A 19,471-nucleotide genomic window follows, 5' to 3' on the forward strand; every position below is an offset into this window, starting at 1 on the left:
TGGATTTGCCTTCAAAGTCTGTGTGTGCCATGGACACTGTGGATTTGCCTTCAAAGTCTGTGTGTGATATGGACACTGTGGATTTCCCTCCAGACTTCTGTGATGCATTTCTGAGTTGTTACTATTTTTCCTCCAAGAGCAATGCTCAAGCTCACCTCGAACGTGTGATCCAGCCTGTACACCGACACGGAGTTCATTGCACTGACAATCTCCAAGACACCATTGAAATTATTCAGATCCTGAAAAACCTGCAGGATTTCTATAATCCTGCTCAGCACAGCCACTCTCTCTTCAAAGTTCTCCGTTTCCACGATGCACCTAATCAAACAAGACAGTGACTGGAGAAGGACTGAGAAATAAAAGCTGACATTTTGCTAGCTATTAAAGCTATTTCTTTTTCTCACGCAAAAACTCTCTAGTACATCCAGTGTGCACATTTTGGCTCTCTCTCAAGAATCTCAAGTTGAAATGGATGTAATCACAGCTTACATATGTTCAAGTTGGAAAGCCAAGAAAGTTTTTGGCATATCAAAGAATCATAGAATCAATCAGGTTGGAAGAGGCCTCCAAGCTCATTCAGCCCAACCTAGCACCCAGCCCTAGCCAATCAACCAGACCATGGCACTAAGTGCCTCAGCCAGGCTTTGCTTCAACACCTCCAGGGACAGTGACTCCATCACCTCCTTGGGCAGCCCATTCCAATGCCAATCACTCTCTCTGCCAGGAACTTCCTCCTAACATCCAGACTAGACCTCCCCTGGCACAACTTGAGGCTGTGTCCCCTTCTTCTGTTGCTGGCTGCCTGGGAGAAGAGACCAACCCCACCTGGCTACAACCTCCTTTCAGGTAGCTGTAGACAGCAATGAGGTCTGCCCTGAGCCTCCTGTCCTCCAGGCCACACACCCCCAGCTCCCTCAGCTTCTCCTCATATCCTGTAAAATAACCAAGCAAACCCAAAGCCAGATCCAGGAAGGGTGACTCTCATCATGCCAGTGTACCTACAGCAGTGTTTTAAACTTGCAAGCTTAGGTGAGTGGACACTGGCTACGCCCTCAGAGCACTTCATCATCTCAAAGAAGGGAGACTAAGACAAGGGGTCAGAATCTAGCACTTTCATCACAGATGTAGAAACATCTTTTGATACACTGTAGGAATCTACAGTAGGAACGGTGCTCACTGACTGCATATAGCTGGAAATAAACCTTCTTGTCTCAGGAACCACAGAACAGTTTAGGCTGGAAAAGACCTTTAAGATCACTGAGTCCAAACATTCTCTAACTCTAGCAAGTCTAGTGCTAAATCAACCATGGCCCTCAGCACCACATCTCTGATGCTTTCAAAAACGTTCAGAGATGGGGATTCGACCTGCTCCCTGGAGAGCCTCTTCCAGTCTTTGAGAATCCTTGCAGGAAAGAAGTTTCTTTCAATATCCAATCCAAACTTCCCTTGCTACAACTTGAGGCCATTTCCTCTTGTTCCTTGAGAGAAGAGCCTGACCTCAACCTCACTCCAAACTCCTTTCAGGGAGTTGTAGAGAGCTGGAGACATCCTTCTCTCCAGGCTGAACAACCCCAGCTCCCTCAGCTGCTCCTCACTGGACCCCTCACCGGTTTTTTTTCACATAATCATAGAATGGTCTGGGCCAGAAGGGACCTCTAGAGGTCATCTAGTCCATCCACCCTGCAGTCAGCAGGGACATCCCCACTACAGCAGCTCACCCAAGGCCCCGTCAAGCCTCACCTTGAATGTCTCCAGGGAAGATGCCCTCAACCACCTCCCTGGGCAACCTGTTCCAGTGCTCCACCACCCTCACAGTAAAGAACTTTTTCCTAACATCCAATCTAAATCTGCTTTTCTCAAGCTCTTTTGCCCTTCTCTGGACCTACTCCAGCACTTCAATATCCTTCTTGTAGAAAAGAGAGCAAATGTGATGGGCAGAGCATGCATCCTTCATCTAAACCCTGAAATTCCTGTAATAGCCTGCAGCCACCTTAAGACTGGAGTCAAGAGAACCGAAGCAACAGGAGCACATTTAGCTCTGCACCTCAGCAGGAGTTAATGCCACCACACTGTCACCACCTGTACTTACTTTTCAAACCAAAGAGTGAGATTTGTGGTATGACGAATCATTTTCAGGAGATTTGGGGAGTTAATTTCCTTATCTTCTTTAGTCCACACACTGCCCACGAGCTCAGAAGGCTGCACTGCCCTGATAATGACAAAGCAAGGTGCAGAAGAATGCTCAGGATGAATAATAACTGTGTGCTCTGTGTTTGCATTAAAAGATTATTTCTTCCCTTAATCACAACTTGATATTTCACAAATCCAATCCAATCTGCTGCAAACCAGTTACTTAAAATAGCTTTTTTGTCAAGTGTTTGATTATAGAAGAAAATTCATTTTTTATCTTAATTGAAACTGGCACTTTTTTTAATAACCTTCTTCAGATAACAAAAATGACAAAGGAGTAAAAGTTTAATTTCCTGAAAGAGTAAGAAAGCTTCTTAAAGACAGTTACAATATGAAGTTGAAGCACTTTGAGCAACCTGCTGAAGAAAACGGCCTGTTTCAAGAGAAAAGCCTGCTGCTGCTGAAGCACAAAAGGAGTTTTGTAAGGCCTTAAAGAGTTTATACCCAGCAAAACCTCTCTCTCATATCAAGGTCAGCTCTATTTATCACAGGTAACAAACCAGCAGGGTGCCTATGGTACAAGACCAAACCCAAATCTCTTCTCAAATGGGTAAGAGGACTTTGACAGAGCAGTGCTATGGTAATATGATGCAATCATCGAATCAAAGAATCAGTCAGGGTTGGAAGGGACCACAAGGATCTTCTAGTTTCAATGTCCCTGACATGGGCAGGGACACCCTACCCTAGCGCAGGCTGCCCACAGCCTCAGCCAGCCTGGCCTTAAACACCTCCAGTCATAGGGCCTCAACCACCTCCCTGGGCAACCCATTCCAATGCCAATCACTCTCTCTGTCAGGAACTTACTCCTAACATCCAGACTAGACCTCCCCTGGCACAACTTGAGACTGTGTCCCCTTGTTCTGTTGCTGGTTGCCTGGCAGAAGAGACCAACCCCCTCTGGCTACAGCTTCCCTTCAGGGAGTTGCAGACAGCAATGAGGTCTGCTCTGAGCCTCCTCTTTTCCAGGCAAAACAACCTCTGCTCCTACAGCCTCTCCTCATAGGGCTGCTCTCCAGGCTCCTCATCAGCTTTGTTGCCCTTCTCTGGACATGTTCCAGTTCCATGTTCCAGATAAAACAATCTTTTTTCTTTATTCTTTTCCCTCTCCTTGCATATTTTGTTATCAGGCAGAGGGAAAGAAAACCTCTTTCCATGAACTCCGGAAGCCAAGGGGAATTGTTTTTGACTGATTCTATGAATTAAAACCTCCTTCTTGCACTCAAAAAAAAAAAGAAGAAAGAAAACAGGGCTCCAAAAAAAGCCCTGTAGGAGTTCCATCCCTACCTGTAGGAGTTCCATCCCTACCTGTAGAGGTCAGACTCCAGCAACGTCAGCTGCCGTGCGATTTCGATGGGGTGCAGGGTCATGAGGTCCAGCGTCTCGCTGTGCCCGACGCGCCAGATGTGCCACTCAATAGGGGGAGGTGGGCTCTCAAAGGTGATGTTGTGACTAATTCCATTGGCTTGAGCTTTTTTCCTCTTGATGATTTTAGCAATTGATTCCACCCACTTCTTCATGGATTTTCCTGCAAAACAGACACCATAACCCACCTCTGGTGTTTAATACCAACTTTAGCTAGTGTCAGGAGTTTACTAAACCAAACCCTCCCAGAACTGTACATGCTCTCAAAATCCTGCAGGCAAATTAAATAGGTTTGTAAGTTCCCTGTTTCTCCTCTGATGGGTTCTGGCACCTGTATCACTTGGGAAATCCTAGCACTCAGCCCTGTCCAATCAACCAGACCATGGCACTAAGTGCCCCACCCAGGCTTTGCTTGAACACCTCCAGGGACAGCAACTCCACCACCTCCCTGAGCCATAGGGGAACACAGAGGTCATAGAATAGAAGCATAAAACAGAATCATAGAATCAACAAGGTTGAAAGAGACCTCCAAGCTCATCCAGCCCAACCTAGCACCCAGCCCCACCCAATCAACTGGACCATGGCACTAAGTGCCCCATCCAGTCTTTGCTTAAACACCTCCAGGGATGGCATCTCTGGGGCTGTTTAGCCTGGAGAAGAGCAGCCTGAGAGGGGATCTGATCGGTGCTCAGCAAGAGCTAAAGGGTAGGAGCCCAAGAGGACTCTTTTCAGTGGTGCCCAGCAACAGGACAAGGGGGCGATGGGCACAAACTGGAACCCAGATGGTTCCATCTGAACAAGAGCAGAAGCTTCTGGGCTGAAAGGTGCTGGAGCCCTGGAGCAGGCTGCCCAGAGAAGTTGTGGAGTCTCCTTCTCTGAAGAAATTCCAAAGCCCCCTGGACACTGCACATCTGGGCAAGTTGCTGTGAGTGTACATCTTGTACTAGATGATCTCTAGAGGTCCCTTCTGAACACCACCACACTAGGATTGTGTGTCTGTATGTAAGGGACTGCTCCAGAGAAAGCAACACCCAATGGGTTAATTATCCTCTTCCAAAGATAAAGATTTTCATCTGGAACCTTCCATCTGGAAAATAACTAGTCTCAGTAACCAAAAGGAAGAAGTCCTCTACCAATACAACACAGGGAGGAGGAAGGTGACAGTGTAAATTACAAAGTAAGGCAAAGATGAACATTACTGTCCAGAAGTAAATCTACTTAAGGTGACTATCACACTGCTTGATGTAATTTTTGGCAGCTGTTTAGGCTTTGGGCCAAAGCTTGATCATTTAAAGGAGTCTCATAAACAGCTCAATTAAAGACATTAGCATTACTCATAGAATCACAGAATGGTTTAGGTTGGAAGGGACCTCAAGGATCAGCCAGTTCCAACCCCCTGCTATAGGCAGGGACACCTTCCACTAGAACAGGCTGCTCAAAGCTTCATCCAACCTGGCATTGAACACCTCCAGGGAGCTTGTGGAGCACAGAAGCACAGAGTGTGATCTTTGATCACATTCTGCGCTTCTGTGCTCCACAATCTCCCTGGGCAGCCTGTGCCAGTGTCTCACCACCCTCACTGCAAACAACTTCTTCCTAACATCCGCTTTCAATCTCCCCTCTGCCAGTTTAAGCCCATTCCTCCTCATCCTGTCATTACAAGACCCTGTCAGTAGTCCCTGCCTAGCCCTCCTGTAGGTCCCCTTCAGACACTGGAAGGCCACTATAAGGTCTGCTTGAAGCCTTCTCTTCTCCAGGATGAAGAGCCCCAACTCTTGTAGCCTGTCCTCATAGCAGAGGTGCTCCAGTCTGGAGCTTCATGCTTTGTAAGCTACCTCATGCTTGTAAAGACATCCTCCTGCCTCAGTACTGTTAGGTTCAGGTTGTACCCAGATTTGGAAGAACAAGACTGAAGCTTGAAGAGGGCAGATTTAGACTGGATATTAGGAAGAAATTCTCTCCAGTGAGGGTGGCGAGACACTGCAACAGGTTGTCCACGAGGGTCATGAATGCCTCCTTACTGGAGGTGTTCAAGACCAGGTTGGATGAGGCCTTGAGCAACCTGGGCTAGTGGAAGGTGTCTGTGCCCTCAGCAAGGGGGGCTGGAACTAGATGATCCTGAAGGTCCCTTCAACTCCAACCTTTCTGTGACTTCCATGACCACCAATTACCATACCTCTTACACTGGAAATAAAGGTCTCCAACCGCTCCAGTAACTCCAGATCTCGTTCAAAGTCATAAAAGTGGTGCTCTACCCAGTGACGAAAAACATTCAGTATCCTGAGGAAGGAGAGAAAGGACAAAAATGTTGCAGTTTGTTAGGGATTTCTGAGGCTCATCCCATGATTCATAGAATCACAGAATCAACCAGGTTGGAAGAGACTTCTAAGATCATTCAGTCCAACCTATCCATCCAGTCCAACCTATTCAACCAAGATCATCCAGTCCAGCCCTATCTGACCAACCAGACCATGGCACTAAGTGCCCCAGCCAGGCTTGGCTTCAACACCTCCAGGCACGGCGACTCCACCACCTCCCTGGGCAGCCCATTCCGATGTCAATCACTCTCTCTGACAACAACTTCCTCCTAACATCCAGCCTAGACATCCCCTGGCACAACTTGAGACTGTGTCTCCTTGTTCTGTTGCTGGTTGCCTGGGAGAAGAGACCAACCCCACCTGGCTACAATCTCCCTTCAGGTAGTTGTAGACAGCAATGAGGTCTGCCCTGAGTCTCCTCTTCAGGTTAAACACCCCCAGTTCTCTCAGCCTCTCCTCACAGGTCTGTGCTCCAGGCTCCTCAACAGCTTTGTCACCCTTCTCTGGACACGTTGCAGTATCTCAACATCTCTCTTGAATTGAGGAGCCCAGATTAAACACAACTCTGTTTTTAATGCAATTTTCTGATTATTTTTAACACCCCCTCCACCCCATGAAGATAATTAGGATCTCCCATTTGCTGAGAAGCACATTTGTAGCTCTTTCATACACACAAATTTCAGCTTAGAAGTTGTTGCAAATCTCCTGCCCTACTTTTACAACCTTTTCATTACACAAAAGGCTGTACCAGGCCCAGTGCTTCCTTTTAAGGCTAACACTAAACTTTATCTTCATTTTAACTCAGATTTGTTAAACAGACAACTAACAAACAAGCCTCTAGAAATTAATTACAGCTGGTCTTCTGCCTTCTCCTCTTGGAGTGTATCAGAATAAAAAGCTGGTTTGCCTATTCTTTTAGTAAACCAGTTGAGCCAGTACCTCAAAACCTGAGGAACATCACAGGAGCTCAACTGAAGAGAGAGCAAAATCCTTTAAGTCAACTAACATGGGAGATTTTTCCTGTGCCAACTCAATAGGCAAGACAGGATGATGGGGTTAAAGGAGAGCCCATGGCCTCAAACTTAGAGGGGAAGATGTTTACAGCAAGATATGGTTAGCCCTGCCCCACCACCTTTGCAGAAGTGGTCCAGCTGAGTGCAGAGTGCTGCTCAACCCCCCCCATACTTTGCAGCTCAGGACATTAAGGTAAAATCAGTGCTAACTGTGTTTCTGACTACTGGCTGTGGTGGCTTCAGCCCTGTAGAGCTGGGGAAACAAGAGCTGAGAAGGACAGGGCAAGACAACTGATTGTCATCTGCCAGTCTGCTGTGAGTCAGAGTACAAGAGAAGCTGGCTGGTTTGGCTGAGTCAAATGAAGGGTGCTCCATGTGAATACAGAGAGAATTAAATAGCTCTCTTCTTCCCAGTGTCTAAGTTGAAGAATACATGAAAGAATGGCTATCCAAACAAACCACTTAGGCTGGAAATGAATGACAGCGTCTCACCATCAAAAGGAGTGATGTTTTGAAACAAGTTACCAATAACATGAATACAGGATCTTATCTAATCAGTCTTTGCCTCTGAGATATCATGGTAGTCATACTGAAAGAGCAAGAAAGATTGCCTGCTTCTGCTGACTGCTTTTCCAGCTTAGCACCTCCTTTCTCATGACCTCACATGCATCTAGTTAGTTGAAGATGTTAATGTTTCCATTCTGTGCACTGCACAGAATGTCCACAGCATTTTCTATGAGGTGAGGAGAGAAAGAAAGGAGGGAGGGATGAGCATCTTCACATTCTGCACCTTCTCCCAAAGCTCATCTCTCTCTGAAGCTGTTAAAACCACTGGAATTTAGAAAGTTCTGGACATATCAAGCTAACAGCTCAAATTCAGGCACTTATTATTAACTCTAAGAAAGTTAAGAGCTTCAATCTATTGGAAAAATGTAGCATCTCCTAAATTCAACTTGAGAGAGTTTATGTCAAACAGAAGCTTTAAACCACGTCTTATTAATCAGGTGTCAATAAGGGACTCAGCAAACCAACCATAGCATAATAAAAAACAACTCAGGGGAGGTTTAGGTTGGATATTACAAGAATCTTCTTCACTGAAAGGCTTCTCAAACATTGGAACAGGCTCCCCAGGGAGGTGGTTGAATCCCCATCCCCAGAGGTGTTTAAAAGATGGAGAGATGTGGTGCTGAGGGATGTGGCTTAGCACCAGCCTTGGTGCTAAGCCTTTTGCCTTTTCCAGCCAAAATGAGTCTGTGAAATCAGACATGGAAGTGTAGCTGTCATGATGAGGGGTATCCTAATCTCTCAACTGAGGAAAGAAACCAGAAACCACAACCAGAGAGGCTGGAAACTTTGAAATACAGGTTCAAGCAAAGGTCAAAGATAACAAGGAAGGCAAAAGTGCTTAACTGATTTGAAAATTGTGCTGGTTTGAGCCTAGCTGGAATATTTTGATGAGAAGAATTAGATGACAGGCTGTGAGAAGGAAACAATGCTGATGGCTACTGCACTCATAGGCTTGCTGAGATGTATAAAAACAAGAACATAAACATATATAACACAGTCACTGTGTGTTTCTGGGTGCCTGCACTTTTCTCCCTGGCCTGCTTTCTATGTAACTAATCCTTCAGCTTTCAAACTCCCCTGGCAGATCCTCCAAACTCACCTTGCATGTAAGGCAAACTCTGGGATAAGGTAGAGGGGTGGAAAGGAGGTGGAAGGGTGGTTGGGAGCCTAGAGCCTAGCTGTATCTATTGTAAATACCTGCTTGTCTGCTGTGCTAAGCTGTAAATATAAAGCTTCATTCCCTTCACTTCCAGCTGGGCTGAGTCTAGTCTGGGTGATTTCCTAAGAATGGGGGGAGGGGAACACCCAAACCATCACAATAGATAACAGTAATAAACACGGCAAGTTGCTTCTTCAAGCTTTTCTACAGGTCCCACTTGTTGGTAAGTACTTGTCCTGCTGAGCAGTGCTACCAGAAGATGCAACCTCCAGCCAAACTAGTAGAGAAGGTCATAGAAAATGGCAACCAAAAACATCCATCAGCGTTTAAAAAGTCTCGAACCAGTTCTGTCACAGAAGCCCATTCTGTATGAGGTCCTAGAAAGAGGATCTAAAGCATCTCTGGGTGGATGCAGAAACAGTTAACCAGAAAACAGCAAGCTGAAATCAGGGGAAGTATGCATCTAGTTCTGGAGCTACTACTACAAGAGGGATGTGGAGATGCTCGAGTGTGTCCAGAGAAGGGGCATGAGGATGCTCAGAGGGGCTGCAGAAGCTCTGCTGTGAGCACAGACTGAAAGAGTTGGGGCTGTGCAGGCTGCAGAAAAGGAGGCTCCCAGGTGACCTTATTGGAGGGACGTTTTAGGTTCTCAGGGAGTGACAGGACTAGGGAGAATGGAGCAAAGTTGGAGGTGGGGAGATTCAGAATGGAGGTGAGGAAGAAGTTGTTGAGCATGAGAGTGGTGAGAGCCTGGCAGGGGTTGCCCAGGGAGGCTATTGAGGCCCCATGGCTGGAGGTGTTTAAGGCCAGGCTGGCTGAGGCTGTGGGCAGCCTGCTCCAGGGTAGGGTGTCCCTGCCCATGGCAGGGGGGATGGAACTAGATGCTCCTTGTGGTCCCTTCCAACCCTGACTGGTTCTATGATTCTATGAGCTGAGAGGCAGCATGTGAAGCTTTCCCAGAAACTGCTATCTCTGGAGACTAGGTCCTGCTGAATCCACAGTAGCTGATAAACTGGGAACACCAAGGGCCTGATAAATCCATACAAGGCCATGAGCACACACCAGTATCAAGGTTACATTGAGGCTGTATAACTTGGATCACATCCAGGAAGGTGGTGGTGGTGGCTGTACACTGACAAAGACTACAGTAGCACATGCATACACATCACACCAGTAGTTAATAAGAAGAGAGACTTTCCAAACAGCTACCTTGAAGGTACTGGCATGTCAGAATGACATTTCATTTTGAGGACTCAAACTGCTCTTGCTCCAAACAGCTGGCTACAAATGACTGCATGTAGGGTCCTGCACCTGGGCAGAAATGATGCCCTGCACCAGTACAGGTGAGGGGCTGACCTGTGGAGAAGCAACTGGCAGTGCTGGTGGACAACAAAGTCACCATAACACAGCAATGTGCTCTTGTGGTCAAGAGGCCAATGGTCTCTTGGAGTGCATTAAGAAGAGTGTGGCCAGGCAGTTGAGGAAGGTTCTCCTGCCTTTCTACTCTGCTGTGGTGAGGCCACAGCTGGAGGACTGGGTCCAGTTCAGGGGCTCCCAAATTCAAGAGAGGCAGGGAACAACTGGAGAGAGTTCATTAGGAAAGGCTGAGGGAACTGGGGCTGTTCAGTCTGGAGAAGTGTAGCCTGACAAGGGATCTTCTCAACGCTCAGCAGGAGCTAAAAAGCAGGGTTAGGAAGGGCAAGAGGATGGGGCCAGACTTTTCAGTGGTGCCCAGTGACAGGACGAGGGGACAAGAAGTATAAACTGGAACCCAGAAAGCTCCATCTGAAGACAAGGAAAATATTATTTACTTTTAGGGTGCTGGAGCCCTGGAGCAGGCTGCCCAGAGAGCTTGTGGAGTCTCCTTCTCTGGACAGATTGCAAACCCATCTGGGCATTGTGATTCTGGGCAAGCTGCTACGTGTGACTCTGCTTTAGCAGAGGGCTTGAACTGGATCATCTCCAGAGGTCCCTTCCAGGCCCCAGCAGTTTGTGATTCTATGCCTCTGAGTGGCAAGGCAAGAGCTGAAGGTAATGTGGGTAGATTTATCTGCCATTAACAGTAACATCTTGATGCTACTATTAAAAACACTTTAATGAATAGAAAATAGAAGTTCTAGCAAATATTGGTTGTGATCTCTGTCTCCTCCTAGCTTGATCCCTTATCAGGGAAACAATGAGCCTCATTCATGCCAGAAACACTTAATTATTCCCCAAGTTAGCTTGGTCAGCAAGACCTTGAAGATTCACTACAGTCTGTTGCAATGTGCAGCACAGACAAGAGTCTCCCTGTCTGTGTGCAAATATATTCACAGGGCTGGGAATGGACTAAAATACCAGCAGGACTGGGAAAAAAAATGGAAACAGAGAAACTATCTTCACAGGGCCTGTTAACAAGCAATCCATTCAACAGGCAGTCAGAAACACTCTCAGTTGTACATCTCTCACCCACAGCCACTTTACATAGCAGCCATCCAGCGTTCTTGTGGGTGGTGAGAAGCAAAGTGCAACTGCAACAACAGAAGTCAGTCTGACTAATCAGAACATGGTTTAGGATATGAGGCTAGTTGCAGACAGTGATAAGTCCCTGATTGACAGCACTGCAGTCTCCAAAAGAGATTACTGCCTCTGGGATCACCACATATAATCAGCAAACTAGAAGCTGGCTTGAAGAGATTTCAAAGCAAATAAACCTGAGCTGGACTGGCTGGACGTATTCCTTGCGAAATCGCTTGAGGTCTGCGCTGATGGGCTGCTCCCCTTTCTCAATGGCCAGCTTGTCTGCTTCAGTAGGCTCAGGCTCAGGGATTTCAAACCTAGGAAGAAAAAAATAGCACCAAAAAAACGATGGCAATTAAGATAAAAACACAGCCCTTTTATGTAGGACATGAAGAGCAGCTGCACTTAAAAAAAACCCAAACAGTCAGCACAGCGAAACTGAAGGGCTCATCTCATATCCAGTTTGCCTGGAATTGCTTCCTTCCCTGGCTATGCATTAACACACCCAGGTCTCACCCTGACAATTTGCTCACTCTCTGGTCATCACAAGATGTCTAGTCTGGGATAGAAGGTTTTTAACTACCTGCTAGCTTGATTAAGTGAAGATTAGAAGAGAGCTTAAGAGCAGCTTTAGCACACTGTATTAAAATGTTGTTTACTTTAAGAGACTGTTGTGTTTCAAACAAACTGTTTAGAACATTTCTGTCCTGATTTGCATCCATTCCTAGACTCTCATGACCAAGTTGAGCAGTTCAAAACATTGCCATCCCATAGCCAAGGCACACCAAGTGCTGTAGCTAAAAGCTTAACTCAGGTAACCAGCTCATAGATTCACAGAATGGTTTGGGTTGAGAGATCATAGAATCATAGAATCAACCAGGTTGGAAGAGACCTCCAAGCTCATCCAGCCCAACCTAGCACCCAGCCCTAGCCAATCAACCAGACCATGGCACTAAGTGCCCCATCCAGGCTTTGCTTCAACACCTCCAGGCACAGCGACTCCACCACCTCCCTGGGCAGCCCATTCCAATGCCAATCACTCTCTCTGGCAACAACTTCCTCCTAACATCCAGCCTGACCCTCCCCTGGCACAACATGAGACTGTGTCCCCTTCTTCTGTTGCTGCTTGCCTGGCAGAAGAGTCCAACCCCACCTGGCTACAGCCTCCCTTCAGGGAGTTGGAGACAGCAATGAGGTCTGTCCTAAGCCTCCTCTTCTGCAGGCTGCACACCCCCAGCTCCCTCAGCCTCTCCTCACAGAGCTGTGCTCCAGGTTCAGCATCTTTGTTGCCCATCTCTGGACACGTTCCAGTACCTCAACACCTCTCTTGGAATGAGGAGCCCAGAACTGGACACAGCACTCAAGGTGTGACTGAACAGTGCTGAGCACAGGGGCAGAATAACCTCCCTTGTCCTGCTGGCCACACTCTTCCTGCTCCAGGCCAGGATGCCTTTGGCTCTCCTGCCCACCTGGGCACACTGCTGCCTCATCTTCAGCTACTCTCTTCCAACACCCCCGGGTCCCTTTCTTCCTGGCTGCTTTCAGCCACTCTGTCCCCAGCCTGTAGTGCTGCTTGGGGTTGTTGTGGCCAAAGTGTAGAACCCTGCACTTGGCCTTGTTAAATGCCATCCCATTGGCCTCTGCCCACTCATGCAGCCTGGCAAGGTCCCTCTGCAGGGCTCTTCTAGCCTCCAACAGATCTAGTTCCAGTCCTCTCTGTCATGGGGCAGTATTTTTGGCTTCTGAAGGTTTTCTGAAACCACCTCAAAACTACAATTACAGAATCACAGAATTGTTTGGGTGGGTGTGCTAGTTTGAGGCTGGCTGGAATATTTTAGTGAGAAGAATTAGATGATAGGCTGTGAAAGGCAATCAATGGTGATGTTTCCTGCACTCCTAGGCTTGCTGAGATGTATAAAAACAAGAACATAAACATAGATAACACAGTTGCAGTGTCTCTCTGTGGCAGCTGGTGTCTGCATTTTTCTCCCTGGCCTGCTTTCTGTGTAACTAATCCTTCAGCTTTCTAACCCCCCTGGCCGATCCTCCAAACACACCTTGCACGTAAGGCTAACTTTAGGATAAGACAGACGGGTGGAAAGGAGGTGGAAGGGTGGTTGGGAGCCCCTCCTGGGGACTCTGGTTTCTGGGAGAGATGCTGTGTTTCTGTATTACCTTTAACTTGTGTATTTCTGTCTGTAGATGTAAATATTGTAAATACCTGCTTGTCTGTTGTGCTAAGCTCAGCTGGGCTGAGTCTAGTCTGGGTGATTTCATAAGAGTAGGGGGGAGGGGAACACCCAAACCATCACAGTTGGAAAAGACTTCTGAGATCACTGAGTCTGACAATGAAGCTAAGACCACCATGGCCATTAACCACATCCCAAATGCCATGTTAGCATGTTTCTTGAACACCACCAGCTTCAGTGGCTCCACCACTGCCTGCTTGCAAAAGGCAATCTGTATGTGAGATTTAAACCACTACACCATATATGCTACGAGTGGAAAATTAGGTTTTAAATACTTGAGGACTTCTGCAGTCATTGGTGCCACCTTTAGTCTTTGCTCTGCCCCTCTGTACTTTGATAGCCGCCAACTACATAGAATGGTTTAGGCTGGAAAGGACCTCAAAGTTCAGCCAGTTCCAATTGCTCACCATAGGCAGGGACACCTCCCACTAGAACAGGTTGCTCATGGCCTCATCCAACCTGCTCCTGAAGACCTCCAGGGAGGTCTTTGATCACATCCTCTGCTTCTGTGCTCCACAACCTCCCCGGGCAACCTGTGCCAGTGTCTCACCACCCTCACTGAAAGAACTTCCTAACAGCCACTTTCAATCTCCCCTCTACCACTTTAAACCCATTCCTCCTCGCCCTGTCATTACAAGACCTTGTCAATAGTCCCTCCCCAGCCATCCTGTAGCCCCCTTCAGATACTGGAAGGCTACTCCAAGGTCTCTTGGAGGCCTTCTCTTCTCCAGGCTGCAGAGGACATGGATCTGTAACTCGGTGTTTGTAGTGTCCTTCAGTGATTACATGGGATGAGCCTCAAAAATTCTTAACCAACCCTAACATTTTGGGGGTTTCTCTCCTTCTTCAGGATATTACATGTTTTTTGTCACTGGGGAGATCACTATTTTTATGACTTCAAAAGAGATGTGGAGTTAATGGAGTGTTTGGAGACCTTTATTTTGCGTGTAAGAGCCTTGGTAAACAGTGGTCAAAGAGTTCACAGAATGGTTTAGGTTGGAAGGGACCTTTGACATCATCTAGTTCCAACCCCCGTGGTATGGGCAGGGATGCCTTCCACTAGACCTGCCTGGCCTCGAACATCTCCAGAAGGGAACATCTGCCACCTCCCTGGGCAACCTGTTCCAGTGTCTCAACAACCTCACTGCAGAGAACTTCTTCTTAATATCCAGTCAAAATCTTTGCTCTTCCATCCTGAATCCGTTCTCTTTCATCCTATCACTACAAGCCTTTGTAAAATGTCCCTCCCCAGCTATCTTTTAGGCCCCTTCAGGTACAAAAAGAGGCTGAGAGAAGGACACTTGCATGTCTCCCCTTTTACTCTGCTCTCGTCAGAACCTGCCTGGAGTACTGTGTGCAGTTCTGGAGCCCCCAACACAAGCAGGACATGGAACTGCTCCATGGACGTGGAACTGTGTTGGAGCCAGTCCAGAGGAGGCCACAAAGGTGCTCAGAGTGCTGCAGAGGCTCTGCTATGAGGACAGGCTATGAGAGTTGGGACTCTTCAGCCAGGAGAAGAGAAGGCTTTGAGGAGACCTTGGAGTGGCTTACCAGTATCTGAAAGGGGCCTACATGAGGGCTGGGGAGGGACTACTGACAAGGTCTTGTAATGACAGGACAATGGGTTTAAAATGGCAGAGAGACTGAAACTAGATGTTAGGAAGAAGTTGTTTGCAGTGAGGGTGTTGAGACACTGGCACAGGTTGCCCAGGGAGGTTGTGAAGCACAGAAGCTCTGTGCTCCACAACCTCCCTAGAGGTGTTCAAAGCCAGGTTGGATGAGGCCCCGAGAGGCCTGTTCTAGTGGGAGGTGTCCCTGCCTATGGTGGAGGGTTGGAACTGAGCTTTGAGGTCCCTTCCAACCTAAATCATTCTATGATTAAAAACCTGCATCACTGTATTCTGTGTCAGAAGTTACCGGCTTATGAACCTGACTACAACATGTCCCACATGGCACTGAGAAGCAAAGCAGGAAAGGAGCAGGCAAATATTCAATGCCTTCAGAAAGGATGAGCACCACTTACCTTTCAATCAGCAAACTCAGCAGCTCCTGGGGCTTGCAGAAGGAGCGGTAGGTGGTAAGGAAAGTACGTACAAAATTAGGATCTGTAAAGACAGAATAAGAAAGTGGAGTGGACTTTTTGATCCCTTGGCAATATACCAGGTATAAAACACTCACAGATAAAGCTCCAGTGCAGAAAATAAACTAAGGTACTAAGTCATAGAATCAAGCAGGTTGGAAGAGACCTCCAAGCTCATCCAGTCCAACCTAGCACCCAGCCCTATCCAATCAACCAGACCATGGCACTAAGGGCCTCATCCAGGCTTTGTTTCAACACCTCCAGGGACAGCAACTCCACCACCTCCCTGGGCAGCCCAATTATACTGCTTGTGACATTTTCAGCTCTTTGATGCATCTCCCACGTGAAATGATTTATTATACATACTATGTTCCCTCAAAAACTCTCTCTCACTCCTGGCACAGCGACTGGCTCACACTTCCTGAACCTACAACTATTCCATGCTTTCATAAAGACAAAGCAGACATGGCAGAACCAAGCTGCCTACTCTCTGGGCATCCAAACCACCTTTACTAACCCAACAAGACATTTGTCTTACCTTTCTTAAAAGCTCTCCAACAGCGGGGACTGCACCCCTGCCCCAGCCACACTACTGCAGCACACAACTACGCTCTGCTGAACAGCCAGGTGGGAAAAGCAAACACCTGTAGCACTTCAAGAAGTTGCATTTCCACAAGCCACCACACCTCCAGGCTGCTGCTTCTCACCACCGTGGTAGATGTCCTACCATGAGATGTGCCTATCTGCAAGCTAGCGGCATTTCATTGGGCCTCCTCGGATGTAATAAAGGAAAATTGGTGTTCCCTTAACCTCTTCTAAATCCACTCTCTTGTACAGAACTTCTTGGAATGTGAAGAAACAGCCTGACACACAAATCTCTTTGCTGTGAGCCACCAATCTTACACTGAGAATTAGCCTTGAAGAGAAGACTTTGGGGGTGCTGGTGGGTGAAAAGCTGAATGTGAGCTGGCACCGTGTGCTCACAGCCCAGGACGGGGCATGTCCTGGGGTCATCCCCAGCAGTGTGGGCAGCAGGTGGAGGGAGGGGGTTCTGACGCTCTGCTCCACTCAGCTGAGACCTCACCTCTTCCAGTTCTGGAGTCCTCAGCACAGGACACATGGACCTGCTGGAGTTGAGGCAGAGGAGGCCACAGCAATGGTGAGAGGGCTGGAAGCTCTCTGCTGTGAGGCCAGGCTGAGAGAGTTGGAGTTGTGCAGCCTGGAGAAGAGAAGGTTCCAGGGGTACTTTCTGGTGGCCTTTCTTAAAGGGACCAGCCAAAAAGCTGGAGACAGACTTTTGAGCAGGGCCTGATGTGACAGGACAAGGGGTGATGGTGAAACCTCTCTACTGTGAGGCCAAGCTGAGAAAGTCAGGGCTGTTCAGCCTGGAGAAGAGAAGGCTCCAAGGAGCCCTTTTGGTGTTCTTTCAGTGTTTAAAGGGGCCAAAAAAAAAGATGTGGACAAACTGGAGAACCATTCCAGATGAGTTTGTTTGAGGCTTTGAGCAACCTGCAGACTGCAGCAGGGATTAGACTTACATGACCTTGAAAGATCCCTCCTCACTCAAACCAGTCTGTGGATCTCTGATCCCTGCAGCAGATCCCCTCACAACATTAACAGCAGCCAGACACTGCTCCTGTGTCAGGAGGCCAAATAATGCTTTCAGAGCTGCCTGGGGGCGAACTAAGCCTGAAATCCATGAAAATCAGGCCCAGAAAAGTGCATGTGCTTGTTCAGAAGTGGGGATTTTGAGTTGTTAGAATAACAGAATTGCTCCATTTGGAAAAGAACTCTGAGATCATTGAGACCAACAAAGGTCTACAACTATCTGAAGGGAGGCTGTAGGCAGGTGGGGGCTGGTCTCTTCTGCCAGGCAACCAGCAACAGAACAAGGGGACACAGTTTCAAGTTGTGGCAGGGGAGGTCTAGGCTGGATGTTAGGAGGAAGCTGTTGGCAGAGAGAGTGATTGGTATTGGAATGGGCTGCCCAGGGAGGTGGTGGAGGCACCGTCCCTGGAGGTGTTGAAGCAAAGCCTGGCTGAGGCACTTAGTGCCATGGTCTGGTTGATTGGCTAGGGCTGGGTGCTAGGTTGGGCTGAATGATCTTGGAGGTCTCTTCCAACCAGGCTGATTCTATGATTGAACCTAAGACCAGCATGGCCATAAACCATGTCCTGAAGTGCCATGTCCAAACACGTCCTGAATCCAGAAATGGTGACTCCACCATCTCCCTCTCGAAGATGTTTGGGAGATCTTTCACATGGGAGGTTCTTTTTTCTTGCTGCCCTGTAAGTAGTCTTGAATCTGCTATAAGCAGGTAGCTTTTATCAGCAGCCATAAAGATGTGGGCAGTGAATCTTCTAATAAAGACACCAAAGATTAAGACAAGCACTGCTTTTAAGAAGGTTTAAACTCCCTGCAGAGCACTGCTCAACATTTTTAAAGGATCCATATGGAGGAAAGTGCTTGCAAGCTGAAAGTAATGGTGCTCTCATTCTGTGGTAATGCTGCTGAGCTTGCACCCTAGACCTGGGTTAGCCTGTTCTGCTTCCATCTCCTGTCTACACACTCTTCAGTGCTATTTGTGACGTCTTACCTCTCACCACTGAACAGGTATGTCTTATCTCTGCTCTGCAAGAAAGATCTTTAATCCTCTTAGGGATAAAATTAAGTCCTGAAGGGGACCTACAGGAAGGCTGGGGAGGGATTGTTGACAAGGTCTTGTAATGACAGGACAAGGGGTAATGGGTTTAAATTCGAAGAGGGGAGATTGAAACTGAATCTTAGAAAGAAGTTCTTTCCAGTGAGGGTGGTGAGACACTGGCACAGGTTGCCCAGGGAGGTTGTGGAGCACGGAAGCACAGAATGTGCTCTTTGATGACATTCAGTGCTTCTGTGCTCCACAGCCTCCCTGGAGGTGTTCAAGGCCAGGCTGGATGAGGCCATGAGCGACCTGTTCTAGTGGGAGGTGTCCCTGCCTATGGCAGGGGGCTGGAACTGGCTGAGCTTTGAGGTCCCTTCCAACCTAACCCATTCTATGATTCTAAAAGGATTCATCTCCCACCCAAGCAAGACCTTAAGAACCATCTCTGTAAGGAAGGTAGAGGATACCTGCATACATGTGGTACGTCAGCCTCTCGATTAATTTCACAACCGTTCCTCCTTTGATAATAGGAATTCCATTCCTGCTCTGCAAGTTGTCCTCAAAAACAATATTATCTTCAGAGTCTTCCACTACAAAACGATAAACCTTTGGGCTGGGCAACCTCAGAGGCTGTTCATTTTCTTCCTGCAGCAAGACCGAATCCAGCATCCTGTCCAGAGTACTGCGATACTGGAGGGAAATGAGAGCCGCCATCCAATTGCTCTTCTCTTCAGCAGACTTGGCAGCGAACAGGATGCTGTTGTCATCTTTAGACACCAGCTCGAAAGCATGTTTGTACTCTGCTGTGTCATCTTTATCAATAATCTGTATCTTCCTCATGATGAATTTTTCCTTCAGCCTGTACTCGGCGTTGCTGTAGCCAGGCAGCCGCGACTGGCCGTGGTTGGTTTTACAGCTGATCATTAAACCGTCAAAGAGAAAGATGTGGCGCTCGTGTTTGGCTCCTATTTTTGTCAAGCCACCTTCCATGATGAATTCATTGCAGCACTGCCCAATGTCTTTGCCTTCCCACCCATCGATATTTTTCTGGATTTCGTTCATCTTCTTGATGGCCAAGTGCTTGCTTCTTATTTGTCGGTTGTAGAAGCGACAGACAGGCTCCCTGGAACGAAGCCGAGAACGTGAGACACGACGGTGGGCATGTTCCACCCTGGGCATCACAACAGAGTCAAAAAGCTAGCTAAATGAATTGGGTTTAATCGCTATTTCCTTGCCCTAAATATCACAGAATCCCAGCAGAGTGGGTGTTGGGAGGGATCTCTAGGGATAATCTAGTCAAGGTCACAGAATCACAGAGTTTCTTAGATTGGAAAAGACCTTCAAGATCTGTGTCCAAGCATTAGTCTCACACTGACAAGTCCTTGACCAA

General features: G+C 47.6%; 1 protein-coding gene across 1 annotated transcript in view; it reads right to left on the bottom strand.

Annotated features, from left to right (window-relative positions):
• Positions 1–19,471, bottom strand: part of SOS2 (SOS Ras/Rho guanine nucleotide exchange factor 2) — a 97,770-nt gene that overhangs the window by 18,123 nt on the left and 60,176 nt on the right. Inside the window, exons 10-16 of the mRNA XM_064142915.1 lie at positions 18,549–19,204; positions 15,381–15,462; positions 11,303–11,425; positions 5,729–5,832; positions 3,496–3,715; positions 2,090–2,209; positions 156–318 (exon numbers count right to left, since the gene is read on the bottom strand). Of these exons, the coding sequence (XP_063998985.1) occupies positions 156–318; positions 2,090–2,209; positions 3,496–3,715; positions 5,729–5,832; positions 11,303–11,425; positions 15,381–15,462; positions 18,549–19,204 (1,468 nt within the window). The remainder of the gene's footprint in view (positions 1–155; positions 319–2,089; positions 2,210–3,495; positions 3,716–5,728; positions 5,833–11,302; positions 11,426–15,380; positions 15,463–18,548; positions 19,205–19,471) is intronic.

Source organism: Pogoniulus pusillus, chromosome 1, assembly GCF_015220805.1.
Source record: "Pogoniulus pusillus isolate bPogPus1 chromosome 1, bPogPus1.pri, whole genome shotgun sequence".
Lineage (NCBI taxonomy): Eukaryota > Metazoa > Chordata > Aves > Piciformes > Lybiidae > Pogoniulus > Pogoniulus pusillus.